General features: G+C 42.7%; 1 protein-coding gene across 4 annotated transcripts in view; it reads right to left on the bottom strand.

The window, feature by feature from the left end:
• The window catches only part of ptprub (protein tyrosine phosphatase receptor type Ub), a 215832-nt gene that overhangs the window by 44287 nt on the left and 153298 nt on the right, over positions 1–18247 (bottom strand). For 2 of the 4 annotated variants that reach the window (XM_078171863.1, XM_033640425.2), the window contains exons 10-17: positions 15704–15905; positions 12815–12917; positions 12456–12729; positions 6032–6068; positions 2610–2748; positions 1599–1622; positions 1199–1353; positions 329–516 (exon numbers count right to left, since the gene is read on the bottom strand). In XM_078171863.1, coding sequence (XP_078027989.1) covers positions 329–516; positions 1199–1353; positions 1599–1622; positions 2610–2748; positions 6032–6068; positions 12456–12729; positions 12815–12917; positions 15704–15905 — 1122 coding nt within the window. The remainder of the gene's footprint in view (positions 1–328; positions 517–1198; positions 1354–1598; positions 1623–2609; positions 2749–6031; positions 6069–12455; positions 12730–12814; positions 12918–15703; positions 15906–18247) is intronic. The other 2 variants (XM_078171864.1, XM_033640426.2) reach the window with 1 other exon arrangement.

Here is an 18247-nt window from a genome sequence, read left to right as displayed (position 1 = left end):
TACATAAACATCACGAGACGACTTTCTCATTTTCAGCATGAAAATTAAAGTAAAGGTAAGAAAGCCTCCAACTGTGGCATTGGATTATGGATATCACTGCAGCTTGAGTATTCTTGCCTCTAGTTATTTCATTCGCTGTATGTTAGGAATGAATTAACCAATTACGCTCTTGTTGTTGAATTTACAGTGAAGGTCTTATATCTAATGAATTCAATCACGATCACAGTGTAAATACAGACACTGTACTTTAGACACTGCTGCACTAGTGACTTTACGCTTTACGTTGTCTTTTGCTGTGTAAGAGAGGAGCGTACTAGTGGCTTCTCACCTCGTACTCCTGTTTAAAGCCGTAGCCCTCGGCAGTCTTCATCTGGTTGATGTGCTGGAGAAGGTCAGCCACCCGGACGGCGGGGTGGAGCTGCCCTGTGTGGTACGGTGAGCCTTTACGTCCACACTGGTGCCTCGGGGAGCCTCCCAGCAGGCTGCTGGCCTCGTTCACTGAACTGCGAGCATCACCTGCACCAGGCACATTTGCAATTTCAGCAGGCTGAAAAATTCATGTCCAAGACATATTACTATATAAAACATTTAACAAGTTTTTGAACACCTTTGGTGTGGGATGATACACTCTGATGTTACTGTCACGTAATGGCACAGTGTGTGCTGACACTGACACATACAGCACAGTATATGATACAGGTGTGTCACTGTGATAAGCTTTGTCAGAGCAAAGATGTCTTCATAATAGATATTACATAGACGTGACAGCTGCTCTGTCTTGGATGACGTGTGAAGCAGACCAAGATCTGCACTAACTTTAAAGTAAACACATCTGTTGTTTCCTCTCTGTGAGACTGACAATATTAGAAAGGAGATCAAGATGAAAAACAGTGACAAGTATCACAAATCAAATTCTTTCGACTCATTCAAAGATGTTACTTCACTTGGCAATTCTCTGTTTCTTTTGCGTGTGTGTGTATCAGCTGCCGGCAGTGAATAGCTGAGGGTAAGTTGTACCAAAGAACATTTTTCACACAGGATGATAAGTATCTTTCAGAAAGATTCAGACATTTATGGAGTGAATGAGTGGCGGTCAACAAGATTACAAAGTGAGGGATGATGTATGTCAAGTTTGAAATTGCATTGTGTAGTTGTGGAAGGTTAGTCGACACTGAACTGTGTGTGTCTTTGGTCTTACTGCGTGTGCCGCAGGTGTGCGCATCCATGAAGGAAAGGGCCATTCTTTCATCCTCCTGCAGGGTGCTCTGGTCTGTGAAACTGCGCTCCATGGAGCCCATATGGCTCTTCTCCTGCCGGTAGGTAATGGGTGTCTTATTCATGTTAACTGGTTTCCTATTCATGGACAAAGAAGGAGGAGGGGGAGAGATTGTAAAAGACAGATAGAGACAGGGAGAGGGAGAAAAAGGAGGCGTTACTTTTAGTGAGGAATAATACGGAGGTAAGATTAAGAGAAACAGAGAAAATAAAGTGATTAAGTGTTTTGTTTGTGTCTACAGCTTATGATTGACAGCCAGAGCACAAGCATGTATTTGATGGATCACAAAATGATGGAAAAGCAAAGAGGTGGAGTCACTTACGGATAGTAAGAGTAGTAGTCCCTTCTGGCAAGAGTGCAGGAGAAGGAGACAAAAAAAATCAAGAGAAAGAAGAGATGTAAGATGAAAGCAATGTCAGCTGAGGGCAGAATGCATTGATTACAGTGAAAATGAGATCCATGATCCTCCGGTGAGCGCAGGCGGCCATATGACACATGCGAACGTACCAAGCAGGTGCTGACAGACCAAACTACAGCGAGGCAGAAAAACGTGCGTTTCCCTCCTATTGAATACGTCTCGTTGTTACACTTCATGGACTAGACCACATGACTTCCTGTCACAGCAAATTTAGCAATCAATTCTCTAAGAGCGAGCTTCATGGTGGCTTAGCTGAGGAACCCGGGCTAATGTGCAGAGCAGTGGTGACTTTCAGAATCAACATTATTCAATATTAGCCCGGACGCTGTGTCAGCCATTTAATAATGATTGCTGGAGCCCTGAGTAACTTCCCATTTGGCATGGCAGGTTCTTTAGATTTCAATCTATCTTATTTTAGTGCGGCAGGTTAAGCCTTACTTGAGATCTCAACTCAGGCTGTCCTACAGCTGCTGTTATATACATTCAGAGGCAGAGGTGTAAATGATGTACTGTAGACCTGTGGGATCGTTGGCTAATAATCTCTAAAAGCACACCTTTTCCCTCCCAATTACCATCTCATTTAAGGGTCAGGCCTCTGCTTGGTGTGCGTAATTAAGTGGCTAATTGAATTGCATCCGCCTTTAATTAGATACTTCACACTCAGATAGGCTCCGCAGATGAGAGTTGTTTGGTCCCTCCGGTGCACCATAAGGGAATGAAAACAATGCAGCTCTGGCTGTTGGTCCAGCATCTTCCCTAAACAAGCATGACCTTTTCGAAAGTTCAGCAAGTATAAAAACTGATTACTGAACTGTTCCAAAACAAAACATAAAGGGTAAAACAATGTGGGAGATGCGGCGCGATTGTGCATAATGAGGCATGTTATGCGCTCAACAGTTATCAGCAGACGTTTACCCTTTCTTAATGATGATGATGACGGCACCCAGCAGAAGGATGAGGACCACCAGACCTCCAGCACACACCCCGAGAATCAGACCCATCTCCTCAGAGTGCTGAGACACCTCCAGAGCCTTGCGGTGATCCTTGCAGGCCGCTAGAAGCAGAGACACAGACGCGTGTAGGAAAAAGGCACAATGCAAATACAGGACATAAAAGAACAAGGTCGAAGGTGCAGAAGAAAGCATTCACAGCAAAGTTCCAAAGCAAAGAGTGTGAAAACTTGAATGTAGAGATGGTGAAATTGAAAATTCACAGCTTGAAGAACTTATCATTCATGCACAAAAAAAACCTCCTCACAAGTGTAGACTTTTCACATAACACTACAGACGCTCACACTGCTTATCTTGACTACCGTGAGGAGATCCACTGAATTATAATGGGCTTCTTAAAGCCAACGCTATATTTCAATAACGGTGGTATTTTCAAATAGCTGGTAGAGATGAAAGAGACGTGAATAAAGAAGTGACGCCTTAAGCAGAGCAGACAGCAATTGTCCGCGTTGTCCAACCCAACAAACCTGCAATCCTCAGACATACATAATGACAACTTATGCTTTGACAAGCAAAATGATTGGCTTGCAAAGTAAGTTTTTTCAACCTGCTACAGAGATTTATATTGATGTTTACAGAGAAGGAACGGAGAGGAGAGAATAAACAGACCGCTATAAATTGGTGCAGAAGAAGAAATATGTCAGTGTAAGGCAGGAAACTCATTTGCTAAGATCCATTAGTCATGTACAAAAAAAGGCTTGCAGCACATTGTTCTTCAATCCATTGTTCAGTTGTACAATGACACTGCAACAATCAACTGACACCTTGTGATATTACAATTGCACATTTCTATGCTATGGTACATGCACTAAACCTTTGAGGCGCATTTCTATTCAATGTTGAATTAAATACTATATTTTTCCCAGTCACAAGTCATCCACACAGCCTTACAGTATAATCTCAAGGTGCCCCGGTGTCTGTGAGCTACTGGAAAGGTCGTTATCATAATAGTGGGTTATTCATTTCTCTGGCATAAAGCTTCATACTTATGTAAATGGTGCTGAGCAGTGGGCCTTTCTTTGTCTTGTTCTAGGGGCCCACTGATCTAGTTTTTCTTGTGTGTGTCAGTCTGTCCTCCAGGCCTTGACAGCCCCGGAACTAGCCCCTCTCAGTCTATTGGAACAGCACAACCTATCTGGAGAGCGAGAGAAAGTCAGAGCAGGCCCGGGGACAGAGCTCTATCTTGCAGCCTGCTGGGGAAGAATCAGATCTGGGGCAGGGAAAATGAAAACAGAGCCATGTTTTAGCCCGACTATCTGCAGCCGTGGGCACTTTCCAGGGTGCTTTAAAACCATCACACCAAAGATGAAAGTAGCTCAATATCATTTCATTATTTGGCAGGATTTTTGAACCAATGATGGGTGTTTGGCATATCTGAATGGAGAAAATGAGTCATTGGCTTTATATGACAAAGGAAGTGTTCCTTCTAAAACAGCTCAGGCTTTTTAAATTGCTACCTCTACGTAACGTGTGCCAAGAAATGTGACATTTCCGTGTGTGCTGTTCAGTGTATGGACGCGCATCTAACAAGTATAGTTTACTTTGCAGGAGTGGTAGGAGACAGTTTAGTGAGACCAAATCAAAGATGATTTTTTTTTTGTAGTTTCTATTCACGCACAGGGACACGCCATCATCCAAAGACGCCTGTACGACTGTGAGCTCCTGTGAGCTACTGTGACTGAAGATAACAGATTTCAGCTCGTCTCAAGGTGCTCCCTTCAAAAAAAAAACTTGGCATCTGCTGTTTATTTTATCCTGTGACTTCATTTAAAATTACACGTACAAGTGAAATACAAGGGTATGAAATGTAGATGAGGAGGTGAAAAATCAATTTCAGTTTTCTGACATTTTGGACAGATAAGGCGGTTTTGCCACATTTAGCCTCGAAATTTCTATTAAGCCAAACACGAGCATGAAATAGATTTCCACATGAATCCGTGCACCTGCCAGCTGCCCGATGGTGGAAATTGGCACTTAGAGGAGAAATGGAAGTCTATTGTTGTGCTGAGCCTGCCAGAGGATCCTTAATTAAACTGTCACCTGGAAGTTGAAATGTAATCTCCAGCTTTGTTATCCAAGCCAGAATCATTTGCCTCCACTTTGCTTGTGATGGGCTGCTTGATAATAACGGCTTAGGACCTGATGATGCAGAGGCTATGTTAATGGTAGACGGATCACGGAGATCACAAACAGCAACTGAAAAAACCTCTGACCTGTCGCACCTTGAAATTGGAAATCACCCTGAAAATTTTTTTCCTATCAATTTGCCCTTCTTCATCAGGTACGTGGGTGATGTAATGCTGGCAATCTTTTAAATCATTACTTTCCATCTTGCACTTTTCTTTTTTTTCTCCTCCTGATCTTTCTATTTTTATTCTATTGTTAATATTCTGCTTGCTTATTACTTTAACTGCATTTCTTTCTCTTTGCTTGGTTTCAAAGAAAGGAGGCAAGAGCACGGTACAGCCCATTGGTGTGAGAAAGCATAATTAATCAATGCTCAACCGGGTGTCTGTGTGGGGCAGATGGAGTGAGACGCTGAGCCGAAATGGCTGGCCTTGCCTTTTGGCTTTATGCTTGAGGAGAGTCTCATCTCTTTCGTTTTTCACTCACAAAAGAGGCCTTCACCAAAAAAAGACACCCCGCCAAGACAATTTACTTGCAAGGCTCTGCTTACTGTTGCGGTGCGATGATAACTATAAATACATGACTTTTATTCGCCATGATCTACTACCGCAAGAGGGGCTCTCCTGCCATCAGGACTTAGAGTCAATTTCCCTGCCCTTTTCATGTCCCTTTGAATCCAAAAGCTGAGGTACAGAAGAGGAGGGGTGGGGGCAGAGCTTTCTCATACTGATAGGGCCAAGGTGGCTCCATCTGGAAGTTTTGATCTGGAGGACCCTTCTGGACCTCGTTGAGGTCAAAGCCCTCAGATGTAGCCGTCTAGTGGGCTGCTGATGAGAACAAAGAGACTGCCTTTGATATAGTGTGTCTCAGCGTCTACCCCCAAACAAACAGGATGAAAGCCTGACCTCTAATCCCTCCCTGCTTGTTGCCCTTTTCTCAGAGGCCCACTGCTAAACAACCAGGACCAGTCAGACAAAATTTGTCCACATCCCCAACCTTTGTACTTGCAAAAAGAGCAGAATAACAACGCAGTATGGACTAAACTGAACAAGACTGACATTCACAACATGACATTCTTAATTTTTTTTATCTCAGAGCAACAGGAGAGTAGACGACATCGCAAAGCACTCAGAAACAGTGCAGGCGAATTCATTCAAGGTCACAGTGTTTGTGGGAGGAGAAATATTCATGTTGAATTACCTTTGCGAGCGATGCGGATGCAGTTTATTCTGGATTCCTGAAAGAGAAAGAAAACATCAGAGGGGAGGGTGCCGCGTCGCATTTTGCATAAAAGAGATGCGATAAAAGGAAAGAGGATGACGTGAAATACTGAGCTGAGACACACACAGATATATCACGTTGAAAATGTGACCACAGGAGATAAAAACACACCCTGAATGAACATTAAAAAACATGATGTTACACAGTAAACAGGTGAGACCACATCTGGATCCACGGTGCTTTCTCCCCTCTCTGCTGTGTCTACCCTCTAATTAAATATTCAAGTGACTGAACATGAGTGGGTTGCAATTTTCTTCACTAAAAAAGCATAATCTACTTTACGATGGAGACACAGATAAACTACAGGAAAAATGATTCAGACTAAAAGGACAAATTACCTCTGAGTGAGGAGTCCTATTGACGACACGAGATTACAAAACGTCTCAAATCTGAGCGCTGCAGTGAAGTGTTAGAGAAGGAGATTAGAGATTCTTGCTGAAGGAGAAAATATGAGAGTTGAAAGGGAGAGAGCATAATTAAGAGGAGGGATTCAGACCAGTGCACCACTATGAAAAGGAATTAATTTTATTCAAATTTCAGCTGATGACATCTCAGTATTATGAAAAGGACCTTTGTCAAACAGCACTAATGAGATCCAAGACTGTAATCCAATTCCATCCTGCCACCTCTTGGAGGAGATGCATTATCAAATTAAGATTTACAGATGCTAATTCAGGCATTATAGGACAATTATGCAAATTTGGCCATCCGGAAATGAGCAAAAAGTGCTTTCCTCAAACTCCAGTTAAATTGCTTTTTTTTTTTACATTGGAAATCCATTTAAAGCTGACAGACACTTGAACAAGTTCTTAACACGATGGTTTGATCTGAAAATACAGACTCAAATTGGAGACAAACGTGCTGTCTGTCAGACGGTCATTTCATTTCCATAAGATTCAGACAAAGACAGGATGTGTGTTTACCATTAGCAAATGCAATTTAAGACCTCTTTTATTTACTGCGAGACTGAAAAGACAAATAAAGGGAAGTAGGCAGGCTTCTGTATACCTGCATATGGCATCATCAAAAAGAAACATTTAATTTACAGTACATGATGGTCAAATTTCTTCAGTGCGTTGCCTTTTATTGAAAAACTACTGTCTTTGATTCCTCTAAATTTCTCTTCGAGTCCCAATGTTCTTACAGGCTTTTTATTAATTTTGCTGGACAATGAAAGGAAGACACTGACAATAGTTAAAACGCAAGACACTTTTTGAAAGTAGTTTGGAGTTAATGCTTCTCCACATGGTCAAATCTTTAGGCTTATTTAAACTGGAAAGACCGTGTTTGTGACATTTGTAAGCATTACTAATGCTATAGAATATGACATGGATCTAAATAATTATATATATGTGGTCTGACTATGACAAGTAAAAAGTTTTTTTTTTTTGAGAATTCTGCCATCTATGTTATTTTTATTGAAGAACTTATTGTGAATTCCCCCACTACGGCGTTAGTTTTGAGCCACTCAGTGACTGATTCATAGGCCTCGTTTCCAACGAGTGGTACGGTACAGTCCAGTTTGATACGCTTTTTTCCCCGTCTCCACTATGAAAAGTTGTGGATGGTACAAATGGAACTGTTCCATACCATCCCCTCTGTTGGGGTACCTAGCACACAGATCTGGTACTAAAAGGTGGAGCTGTGAACACTGCAGTCTGTTGATTGGTCAGTAGTGGACGGTCACTCTGCTCGGGGCTGAGTTGTGGCTGGTTTTGAGGCTCATGTTACCACTGTTCATACTGTGGAGAGATTTTTAGACTGTATTGCAGCAGCTGTAGTTGGAAAAAAAAAACAAAACTCAATTCACTGGGCCGACTGCCAGCGACTTTTAAGGTGGAATGTTAATTTGTAATGTTACTCAATGCATTAGTCGATGACGTGACTCCATTCAACACACCTTAAATTGCAATGTGACAACTTTGACCATCACTTTAGTTTTTATATGACATACACTTTCTTTTTTTTTTTTTTTTTTTTTTTCTTGGAGCCGAACCCGGGCCACTGCGGCAACAGCCTTGTACATGGGACACCTGCTCTATCCACTAAGCCACCGACGCCCCTGACATACACTTGTAGTAATGAGTGGATCCTCAGGCGTTTTTATATATTAATTTCGACTGGGTTATGTGAGCTGCATATATTCTAATCCTCAATCGGAGCAAAAAAAAAAGCATTGTGGAGCGTTGTTCCTGTGGGCTCTGGCAACACTAAACCCCCGAGCATTCCTGAGAAGGACTAAAGCACAAACCTGTTATTTTTAAATATCTCATCGTGAGAGACTCACTGCAGCCTGTTCTATTTTGTTCTGAAAATGTGCAACCCTGTCCTGTGGACAATAAACAAGGTACAGACTTCCATCTGTGTCACCAGTAATGAGGAAATACAGTGAGTGCTGGACGGAGCAGTGAATGACAACAGCCCCGATCGCATATAAGAGTACTGTTTGCGATAGTCACATTTGGGTCTAGGTACCATGTCTGAAGGGTTACTTTTGGTTCCAAAGGTACCATACCGAAAGTGTTTGGTGGAAACGGGGCTATTGTAACTAATTATTAACTAATGATTCATAAACACATTATCTCAAAGTCTATCCTCTATTAGTTCATAATTATTTACTATATAGTCCTCAAATGAGACTTTATAGGAGCTATCAGGTTGGTCTTGATTTGTTCCATACTTGATCCTTAGTAACTACTCACATTTTGCGTATTGTACTGTAAAGTGTTATCATGGGACTCACCACAAGAAGCAGAGGCTCATCAGACACAGCCATGCACTGAGCTGAAAGCTAACGTCAGTGTGCTAAAGTATGTTAACATGCCAATATTTGATATCAGCACTAAAAAGTAACCTTGTGCAGCTGAGATTGATGGAAAGATAGGCCTAGTACATTTTCAAGGTATTTGATCATAAACCACAATTAAAATTTGTTCCAAGTCCTTGTCAAATATGTTTCTTTTTTATTAAATCTAACAGCTGTATAAAGAAATACAACTCTGTGTTCTAATATTGTGGCAGACATGTCTGTTGTAATACATTTTGAAGGTCGATGAAAAGTAGCACTTTAAGTCATGTTGCTATTTGCATGACTTAATTTTTATTGGTGCTCTGCAGCCTAATACAATTTATGTCAAAGGCAACTGATTATCTGTTTGTTTTAATTAATAATCATTAGTTAATATTGCTTGAATGTGCATTTATACTGTATGTGTCTCCAGAAATGCTGACTGGTGACTTTGAGCTTTTGAAGGGCTGACTCAATTACGGGAAACATTTTCCATCGAAAAAGGCTGAATCATCTGAACCTGCCTCCTATATGGAGATGAAACCTTACATTCAATCACTACAAGCTCTGGCAAATTAAGACAGAGCATGTTTACATCTATTTACGGTAAAAAAAAGAAAAAAAAAGAGGCTGTTGTGACAGATAGATGCACATTTGTGTAACATGCACATCTGAATCGTGTGCAGGCTCAGCAGAAGAGTTAATAGGCCAGCTCCAGATTGTGGGACACACATCACACGTCTGGCCGTGCTGTGCCAGCCACGCCAGAGGGGCTGGTGGTTCCTGGCAGCTCTAAATACAAAATACAAATGCCAACGTGCAACAAGGGGCACCACAGCACACACGCAAGGTTCTACAGTGTGTGTGCTTGTGCGTGTGAAGTCTGGAGATAGATGTTATAAATGACTCTGCTTTGGCCTGCAAAAGCTACAGTCTGTATCCACAGTCTTTCAAGCACCTCTTTAGATGAATCAATCAAAGCAATTAGAGAGGCTTGACAGTCACTCTCCAGATAATTAGCATGGGTAAATGCCAAATATTATGTCCCATATACTGTTCAAACTATTCCCACTGCTGCTGCTGTTGCAGTGGATTAGGTGCAATGTTTCCCCTCAACAAACAGACAAACACAAACTTAAGCAGACCACAGACACCCTGATTAATTGCACTGCACAATTAAATGATAGAATAAGTAGGCTGGCAATTAAGTTCAGATTTTAATAAGGTCTTCGGGGTGCAAATGCCTTAAATGATTGCCAAATATGACAACTTCATCACCACTTTCAGAAACCCTTATCGACATTTGTTTTATCCAAGTAAATGTGACAGCTTTCGGCGCCAGCTACAGTTCAACAGCAGGTACAGGGTTTTTTTTCCATCCTCCACAATGAGTGGGCATAAGGTAATTATGTTTCCCTATTCTGTATACAATCCAAAAACTACTATAAAAATACCCCACAGTACATGAATATGCTGAATGCATTCATGCCTCCGTACAAAATCACATTTAGAATGCTGAAATTCTCTTTTTTGGCCTACATTTTTGTGACAGAGTGAGCACACTGTTAAAATGTAAAAGGCCTGAAATGCATAATTGCACACGGAGATTGGGCAGAAAGACAAAGCACAAAGGGAGATGCGAAATAGCACAAAACACATTATGCAATCGCAACATCCCAGTCCATACAGGCTGCACAAGCCAGAGCTTAACATCTGTGGTTTTAATAGACGCTCTCACGGACGTAACTCTGTAATGTTAATAATATCAGGCAAAGAAGGCATCAGTGTCATACTGTATTATTTGTTGGTCTGCTATGTAATGCTCTTCTATGTTATCTTGCTTTATGTAATTAGCCCTTTCTCATGTGACAGCTCATGTTGTCATAGCCCTGCTGCGACATGTCTTCTGTATCCTGCTGCTGATTGGTAAAATGCTCTGCAACTCGCTGCTCTCGGCTGTGCTCATCTGGTTGAATTGAGCTAAATCACAAGCTTTTTAGCTAAAAAGAAAAACTTCTTGTGTGTAAAAAGAGGAAACATCCCACCCACAACAAAGGCTTTGCACCGACAAAGGTCTGATGTCTGAAACACCGACCCTTGAATAAAACAGAGGCGGTAATTACATGTACGCAGGAGTTCATTTCATCAGGGTTTTTTTTTTTAAATACAACATCTTGTTCAGCCATGAAAATAAAGTTCCTGCCCTCTCTGAACACTGTTGTTCCCTCCAGAGGAATTGTTGCACTGCTGTAGTACCATCACAGGGCTGATGCCCAGATTTTGACAGTGACTGCTACTGTATTTCCAGGCAAAGGAAGCAGTGTTTGAACGACTGGGGACAGTGTTGGCTGTGTGATTTGGCACTGTGTTTCCACTCATTGTGGGTCATGGATGCTGGCCCCCTGCCAGGCAAAACAAAACCTAATCCCATCCGCCGGTAAAGCCAGACCTCCCCTATCTAATCCCATGCTTAGTAGCCTAGTTGTGTGAAGTGCTCACACTGCACTACCTCCGTGTGTTTCTCCACTGAGTTGGAAAAAGATCCTACTGGTCTTCATGGGACTTTATAATACCCACATGCCTGATACAAAAAACAAAAAACAAAAAAAAAAAAAAGTGACGTGATCACAGAGTAACTACTGACAGGACTCGAAAAGTCAAACAGACCAGTAACCCAGTTTGCATGCATTTACTCCCAGGTGATGATCACACAAGGCTGCATTACCTACGGCAATATTTCTCAGCTCCATTGCCACAGTCTGTGAATATTAAAGCAGCAGCTTTCTACCTCTGATCATCTGCACCTGTGCCCAATTATCCTTAAGTAATTGCCTCACCCAGGTAGCAACTCTTCCTGTAATGGAATTTGGAAAGGTAATGTGGCGTCCTCAGGGTATGACTGGAGACTGGAGGGCTTTGTGTGCTCAAGAGTGGTGATATGGATGGGAACACAACAGTGTAGAATACTGCCTCTCAACTAACAGGGTCTTCAGCCGGGATTCACATTTACATTTTCAAAGATACTCAACTGATTGGGTGCATACAGAAAGAGAGGAGTAGGTAAGAACATTAATGAAAGAGGCATTGAACGAAGACATGAGGGAACAGGACGAAAAAGAAAGGACTGGGGCAGAATGGGGAAAGCGAGGAAAATAAAAGCTGAGGGAAGTGAACTGATGTACGTTGTTGACTCTGAGTAATTCCAGCTAATCACAGCTTTGCTAGCTGTAAGTAATGCATGCAAGTAATTCCCTGTTTCACACACGCTTTGTTTGCAGAGAATCAAAGCGCTTGGATATAAACATACACAATTTCCAAGTAGTTACACCGCCAGCTCAATATGTTTTCATCCAACAACCCTATTCACAGCATAAATACTCTTTCAAGGGACTGCGATCCCAGACAATGCAAACTGTCCTACAGAGTCAACCATAGCATTAGTAAGTACAGATACTCATTAACAACACTCATCACTATTCTGCACACTCTCTACAGCTAGCTCATGAAGTGTTGCCAGATCTGCTGCACCCCTGGTGGGAGTTAACAACCACTCACCCCTCTGAAGTTGCTCATAGCCTGGAAGTAGACAAGGTAGCTTTTGCGTGGGTCCAAAGGGCTGTTCCAGTAGCCGTTGTAAGTGTGATTGTCGCCAACAGTGAAGGGACTGGCCTCCGGGAGGCTGCTGGGTGGCAGCTCCGCTGTGTAGTAGTGTGGCGTGCCCCGGGCCTGTGCCTCACCATGGGACATGGGCAGCGGGAAACACTCTTGAAGCCCCAGCTCCCGCTTTACTTTTTTCACTGTCTCCTCTTCAACCACCACCTGGTATGTACTGGACACAGAGTGAATGTGCAACTTTAATAAGCTGTGTTTAGTACAACAAAAAGATGGATGCACATTTGAGATGATTTCCTCACCTAACAGGTGCTCCTCTGCCTTGGGCTGGGCGCAGCAGAACAGTAATGGTGCTCTCTGTCTCACTTAGGGGGGACGGCATGTCTCCGTAATCAAATGTGGGAGCTGAGGATGCAGAAACACACTAACTTTACACGTCCATACACACAAACACGCAAACTGCTTTAGCCAGTATCCATTTAGGCTACGATCAGACTGCAGGAAAATCAGATTTGTGTATCACATCAGATCTTTATGGCTTTGTTCAGACAGGCAGCCTAAATCTGTTTTTTGGCATATGCATATTGATTTAAAAACAAAAGTCTGGACAGTGAAAAGAACATATGAAATGTGATTTTTGTGGATTTACAAATCTGATTCAAACCACATTTGGAGGTGGTCTGAATCAGATTCCAATCAGATTTCTACAGATGCATCTCAGGGTGCGTTCATACCTGCCCCTTTTGGTTCGGTTCAGTTGAACTCAGATTCGTTTGCCCCCCTAAGTGTAGTTGGTTTGGGCAGGTGTCAACACGGCAATTGCACTCAGGTGTGCATCAAAACAACCTGACAGAGACTTTCTTGAAGAGGTGGTCTCAGTCTGGTTACAAACCAACTCTGGTGTGATGACCAGCGCTAACATCAACCTGTGTAGTTGTCCCTCCATTGTGACACTAGAAAGTGTTGTCAGACCAATCAAGAGCAGCTTTCTCGAGCAAGGCATTTTATCTGGTCCACTTGTAAATGCTGCCGTGAGAACATAAACCAACTCTAGGCAACTATGCAACTTTGTAACAAAATTAGTCCCTGATTCAGACCAAAGCAAGCAAAATCTAGGTCTGAAAGCACCCACTGTCTGGACGCTCTGTCTGCTCAAATTGGATTTCAAAGTGACTTCCTGTCACATTTTGAACACAACCAATGATGATGCCAAACTCCAAGTAATGGAAGTGCTGAGCAGAATCTATGCTGCTACTAGCAGAGCACTATAGGGGACAGCATGATGAAAAACAGTCTGTGGACAGACGCCAAAATAAATTGTCTGCTGGGATCAGTTACTACGTAGCGACGCTGCTGACACGGCTTTCCCATGCAGGAGCTTGTGAAAAAAGGTCCATCATTTTACCCTCCAAACTGCGCTGTTACGTCATGTTGCCACGTACAATTGTTACCCATGTTGTCCCACGTAGCATGGATTCTGCTCAGCACTTCAGTCACTCTGGATTTAATGTTGTGCGTCGCAGTGCGAATAACGCAAGAGACACTTTCAAATCTGAGCAGGCAGAGCTTCCTCTAGATGCTCCTCTTAGAGCTACCTCTAAATGTGGTTTGGTTTCGATTTATAAAAATCTCATATCCGCTGTGCGGACTTCCTTAAAATCAGTCTGGATACAATCTGGATAAGGCAAATAAGAGACTGGGGCTGACAGTTTGAACAAGGCCTTAGACCAGCTTAATTCAGTTTAACCACAGACTCTGCTTCTATATAAACATGTTCAGCCTCTCAGTGTCTTGTGAAACTGACAGACCTTACAGAGCCAGCCATTCACAGTGCTAATATACCCAACAGCCATATCCTCATACTCAGCACACTGTTTTAAATACTCTTCTAGTTGTCTCGCATACAAGTCCAATTAAAAGTTATGGGAGTGACGCTAAATTGAATGGGTTTCTCATTTGAAAGGATTTGGCTCAAGCCGTGCTCCTCCCCGGAGATGTGGCGGCACATTTCTCTTTAATATCAGTAGTCAATTAGTGTGGGGAAGGAGAGCAAACTATTCACGAGGAATCAATGATTATCATATTAAAAAGTGGTTTGCTAATACCGCAGCAGAAAAGAGCTGACATCAATTAAGGTGAGGCATTAAGGGAAACTGAATGTGCATTTGTTGACATTAAAGGTCTGCTGCGGTTTGTAGAACTAAAAGAAGGTTTGATGCCTCCTGCCAGATAGAGTCTGTTTGAAGGATGATTGTGTATCAGCCATGGCGGCGCACACGTCCGCATGTACGTGCGCGAACGAGGAAATGTGTGTAGCTGGATACTCTGCGGTGGATACTGCTTGAAGATGCTGACAGTAGTAGCTGTTGAAGGTGTTCAGTGTTTGCTGGCTGTCAGTGCAGATTTGAGAGACGCTCAGTGTAAGTGAATGTTCTGCACCGTGGGCCAGTGGAGGAGGTTGAGCATGATGTGCAAAGACTTTTGGACTCTATCTGCGGTCTGGCTTTGCGCCAACGCTCTGTCTAACATACAGCCAGTAAGCAGTGATTGTGCACTAAATCTATAATTAAACAAACCAGGCCTCTCTGTAAAGAGATAGGGGCAGAGGAGGTGAGGGAATGTGTGAGCAAAACAGGGTGGGAGTGGCCGCGCTGTGCGTTCCTAAGAGGTGTAATCCCATCCCTTAACAAGCGCAAATGCATCATTAAGAGGAAACAGAAACACCAAGGCTGGATTTCTATCAGCAGTAATAAGCTCTGAGACTCTCAGAAATGACATCCTGGTCCCAAGAATGTACTGCATCTTTCTTTATACATAACATACAGCAGTGTCCCCTCTGTGGTGTTTCTCTGCTTCCTACAAGTTAATTTATGTCTTGAGGACTGTGAGATGACAGTGTGTGTCACTAGTTTGGAGAGGCGATGGAAAATAGCTCTTACACTCAGGGAGCAGTGGTTTTGCTTGCGAAAGAAGAAAGACGCCGAGGTCAAAAGAGAGAAAACCCGGATCCTAATTATAGCACGCAGTGGGTGAAGTCTATCGTTGTACCTGCGTGGTGCATCAGTGATAGGCAGTGATGGCACAGCCTCTACATGGAGTGCTGCCTGTTTCTGTTTCTATTTTACAATTTTACGGCAGCTTTCACACTCCCACACAAGCACACATTCTCAGTCAGTCATTGGTGGTAATACCTGAGATGTTAGTGGTGATTTCAGTGAGGGCAGTCTGCCCAAAGCCCTTGACTGTGCGGGCTCGGACGGAGATGAGGTAAGTTGTTCCCGGGTGGAGGTTGGAGAACATGTGGTATGTCTCATTCTTCAGCTTGGACACAGTCCTCCTGGGTCCCGGGACATTGATGCCAGGATCAGACGACTCAATGCTCTGGTAACTTATCTGTTGAACACAAGATGGTCTCAGGGTAATATCATAAAAAGCAGAGTCACCTCAGGACTGATTTTATGCTTCGTTATGGCAGCTGCTAACAAATTTTCAAGTGATAGATTCATTTTAAAGTTTCACACTGATCTGCAGAGGTCATTAACTCCAACGGCTCTGTCATAAGAAGTAATTCTAATGTTTGATTGATATGATTCACTTCCCTCAGAAATTAATTTGCTTCTCTAAATCAATGTGCTAATTGCTCGTGTGGGTTTATAGTTTTAGATGAATAGGACTTGATTGGCATTGGCACTGTTAAGTCAAAGTCACACAAGCAACCTGGAGTTTTTTTAAAAAAGTATTGTGAGTGGTAAATGATTTTCTGACTAAGTAATGCATTATAAAGGCCAGGGACTGGCGACACCACGCAGTAAAAAGTGAATTCAAGTGTTTAAATCAATAGCACTAAGTGTTTATGAGTTTAATTAACTCTTATTAACTCTAAAGAATTGCGGGTCTTGAGTGTCCTTTAAAAGTGAAATCTTTTCTAAAGTTTTTCCTCGAGAGGTGATTTGCCTTGCCTCTGCGGTACTCTCATGAGAATTTCCACTTATACTCTTTGAAATAGTGGAGAGCTAAATGAGACGACCTTACTGCAATCAGACAAGGGTGAACATATTAGGGTATACATTAGAGCTGGGAGAGATCCACTTCATTGAAGTAATGAACACACATACTGTATGTGCCTCTGTGCATGTGATACACACGCATCACTCTAAAGATGCCACTCAAGCCAAACCAAAGGCTTTGCTGATTATCATAAGAAGAGCTTAATGCCTGCTCACGCCTCCTTAGCGTGAAGATAGAATTATGAGCCATACAGTGACTAAACACAGACAGACCTCTGTGTTTCCTCGACAAAGGCAGACATAAAAGATGCCCGACGGTGCATGGAGTGGTGAGGAGGGCTTGCAGGACAGCGTGGCGGTCGATGGGCTCAGGCTGAGTGGTCAATGGTTTAATCTGAGAGAAATGAAGAGGATTTCTACGACTCTGTATAAAGCTTTCTCCGTCAGCTGAGAGAGATCAACACACAACAGGGTAAAAAATCCTGTCCAGCCTCCACTTTATATGTCAAACCACAAATCCTATCTAATAATATCCTTGAGGTGACATTGCATGAGAGGCTAAGGAGAGAAGGCTTGAGGGGTAGGTAGGAAGGCCCACTTATGGCTCACCACAGACAGAGGGTATACAGTCAATCCAAAATCATTATCCGGCTAAACATACAGTCCGGCCTACAGCACAGCAGATGCTTGTGAGTCTATTGATGACGCCGGGCTCTGGTTTAACGGCGAAAGACCAGCGTTAAGTGCTAAGCCATGTGCACACAATCGCTGCTATTTCTGTTCACATAGGCATAGTGTACCATGCACTAAATGGCTGGGTGAGGAAGAATATAAATTGGAGCAGAGTGGTTTGGTGATTAAGCACATGTGTGTGTTGTGCCAACTGCAGTGGCACTTGAAGAAAATGGCTCACCAAATAGAGAGGAAATTATTTTTACACCGGGCACAAAACTACCAAAGGAACAGGGACATTTCAATTATAGCAGGATGCTGGAATTTTACTGTGTTGCTCGAGATTAAATAAATATTGAGCACAGAGTGTTACTGGAGTGGACACGCTATATGCTGTTGAATATCAAAATCGGCGCTACAGTTTAAAGTTCGCAAAGTCACAAAACAACACACTGTACCTGCAGCTCCTGCAAAACCAAAATACTCTGCTGAACAAACAATTTGAACACAAGGTCAATTCAGCAGCCTTTCAGGAGCTTTCTATCATATTACACAACCTCCTCAGCAGATGTTCACCCAGTTCCGATGCTCAGATTTAAACTTTTCTGTGCAATAAATGGACCTCTCATCAGTGTTAAAAGTTGAAGAAGTTTCAACTGAAAAATAGAAACTTGAGCTCCTACAATTTAGTGCTCGCTAAACCTTTTAAAAACCGCCCTGGCTGTTCCAAAGCTAAAAACTCAAGAACAAAGTGCAAGGTATGGGATGTGTGTATCTGCTCTGACCTATGAAACAAAACTAATTCTTGGACCACACTCTCCCAAATTAAAGCACATGGCTAATTAATGCACTCCATGACTTCATCGGACCTTCCTACTATGGTGAAGACATGACCCGCCCTCCTCTGCCTCTGATTTGGTTACTCTGCTATCCTAACCCTTACCAATCTCACTCCTCATGCCTAAACCTAACCAACCCAAGCAACACAGGGAACAAGTAGCAGCCACATCAGGAAGATCCAATGACATCATTCTGCATAATAATTAGCCTTGTGCT

Source organism: Epinephelus lanceolatus, chromosome 10, assembly GCF_041903045.1.
Source record: "Epinephelus lanceolatus isolate andai-2023 chromosome 10, ASM4190304v1, whole genome shotgun sequence".
NCBI lineage: Eukaryota > Metazoa > Chordata > Actinopteri > Perciformes > Serranidae > Epinephelus > Epinephelus lanceolatus.
The sequence above is the reverse complement of the archived record's forward strand: the minus strand, read 5'-3'. Positions and strand labels throughout refer to the sequence as shown.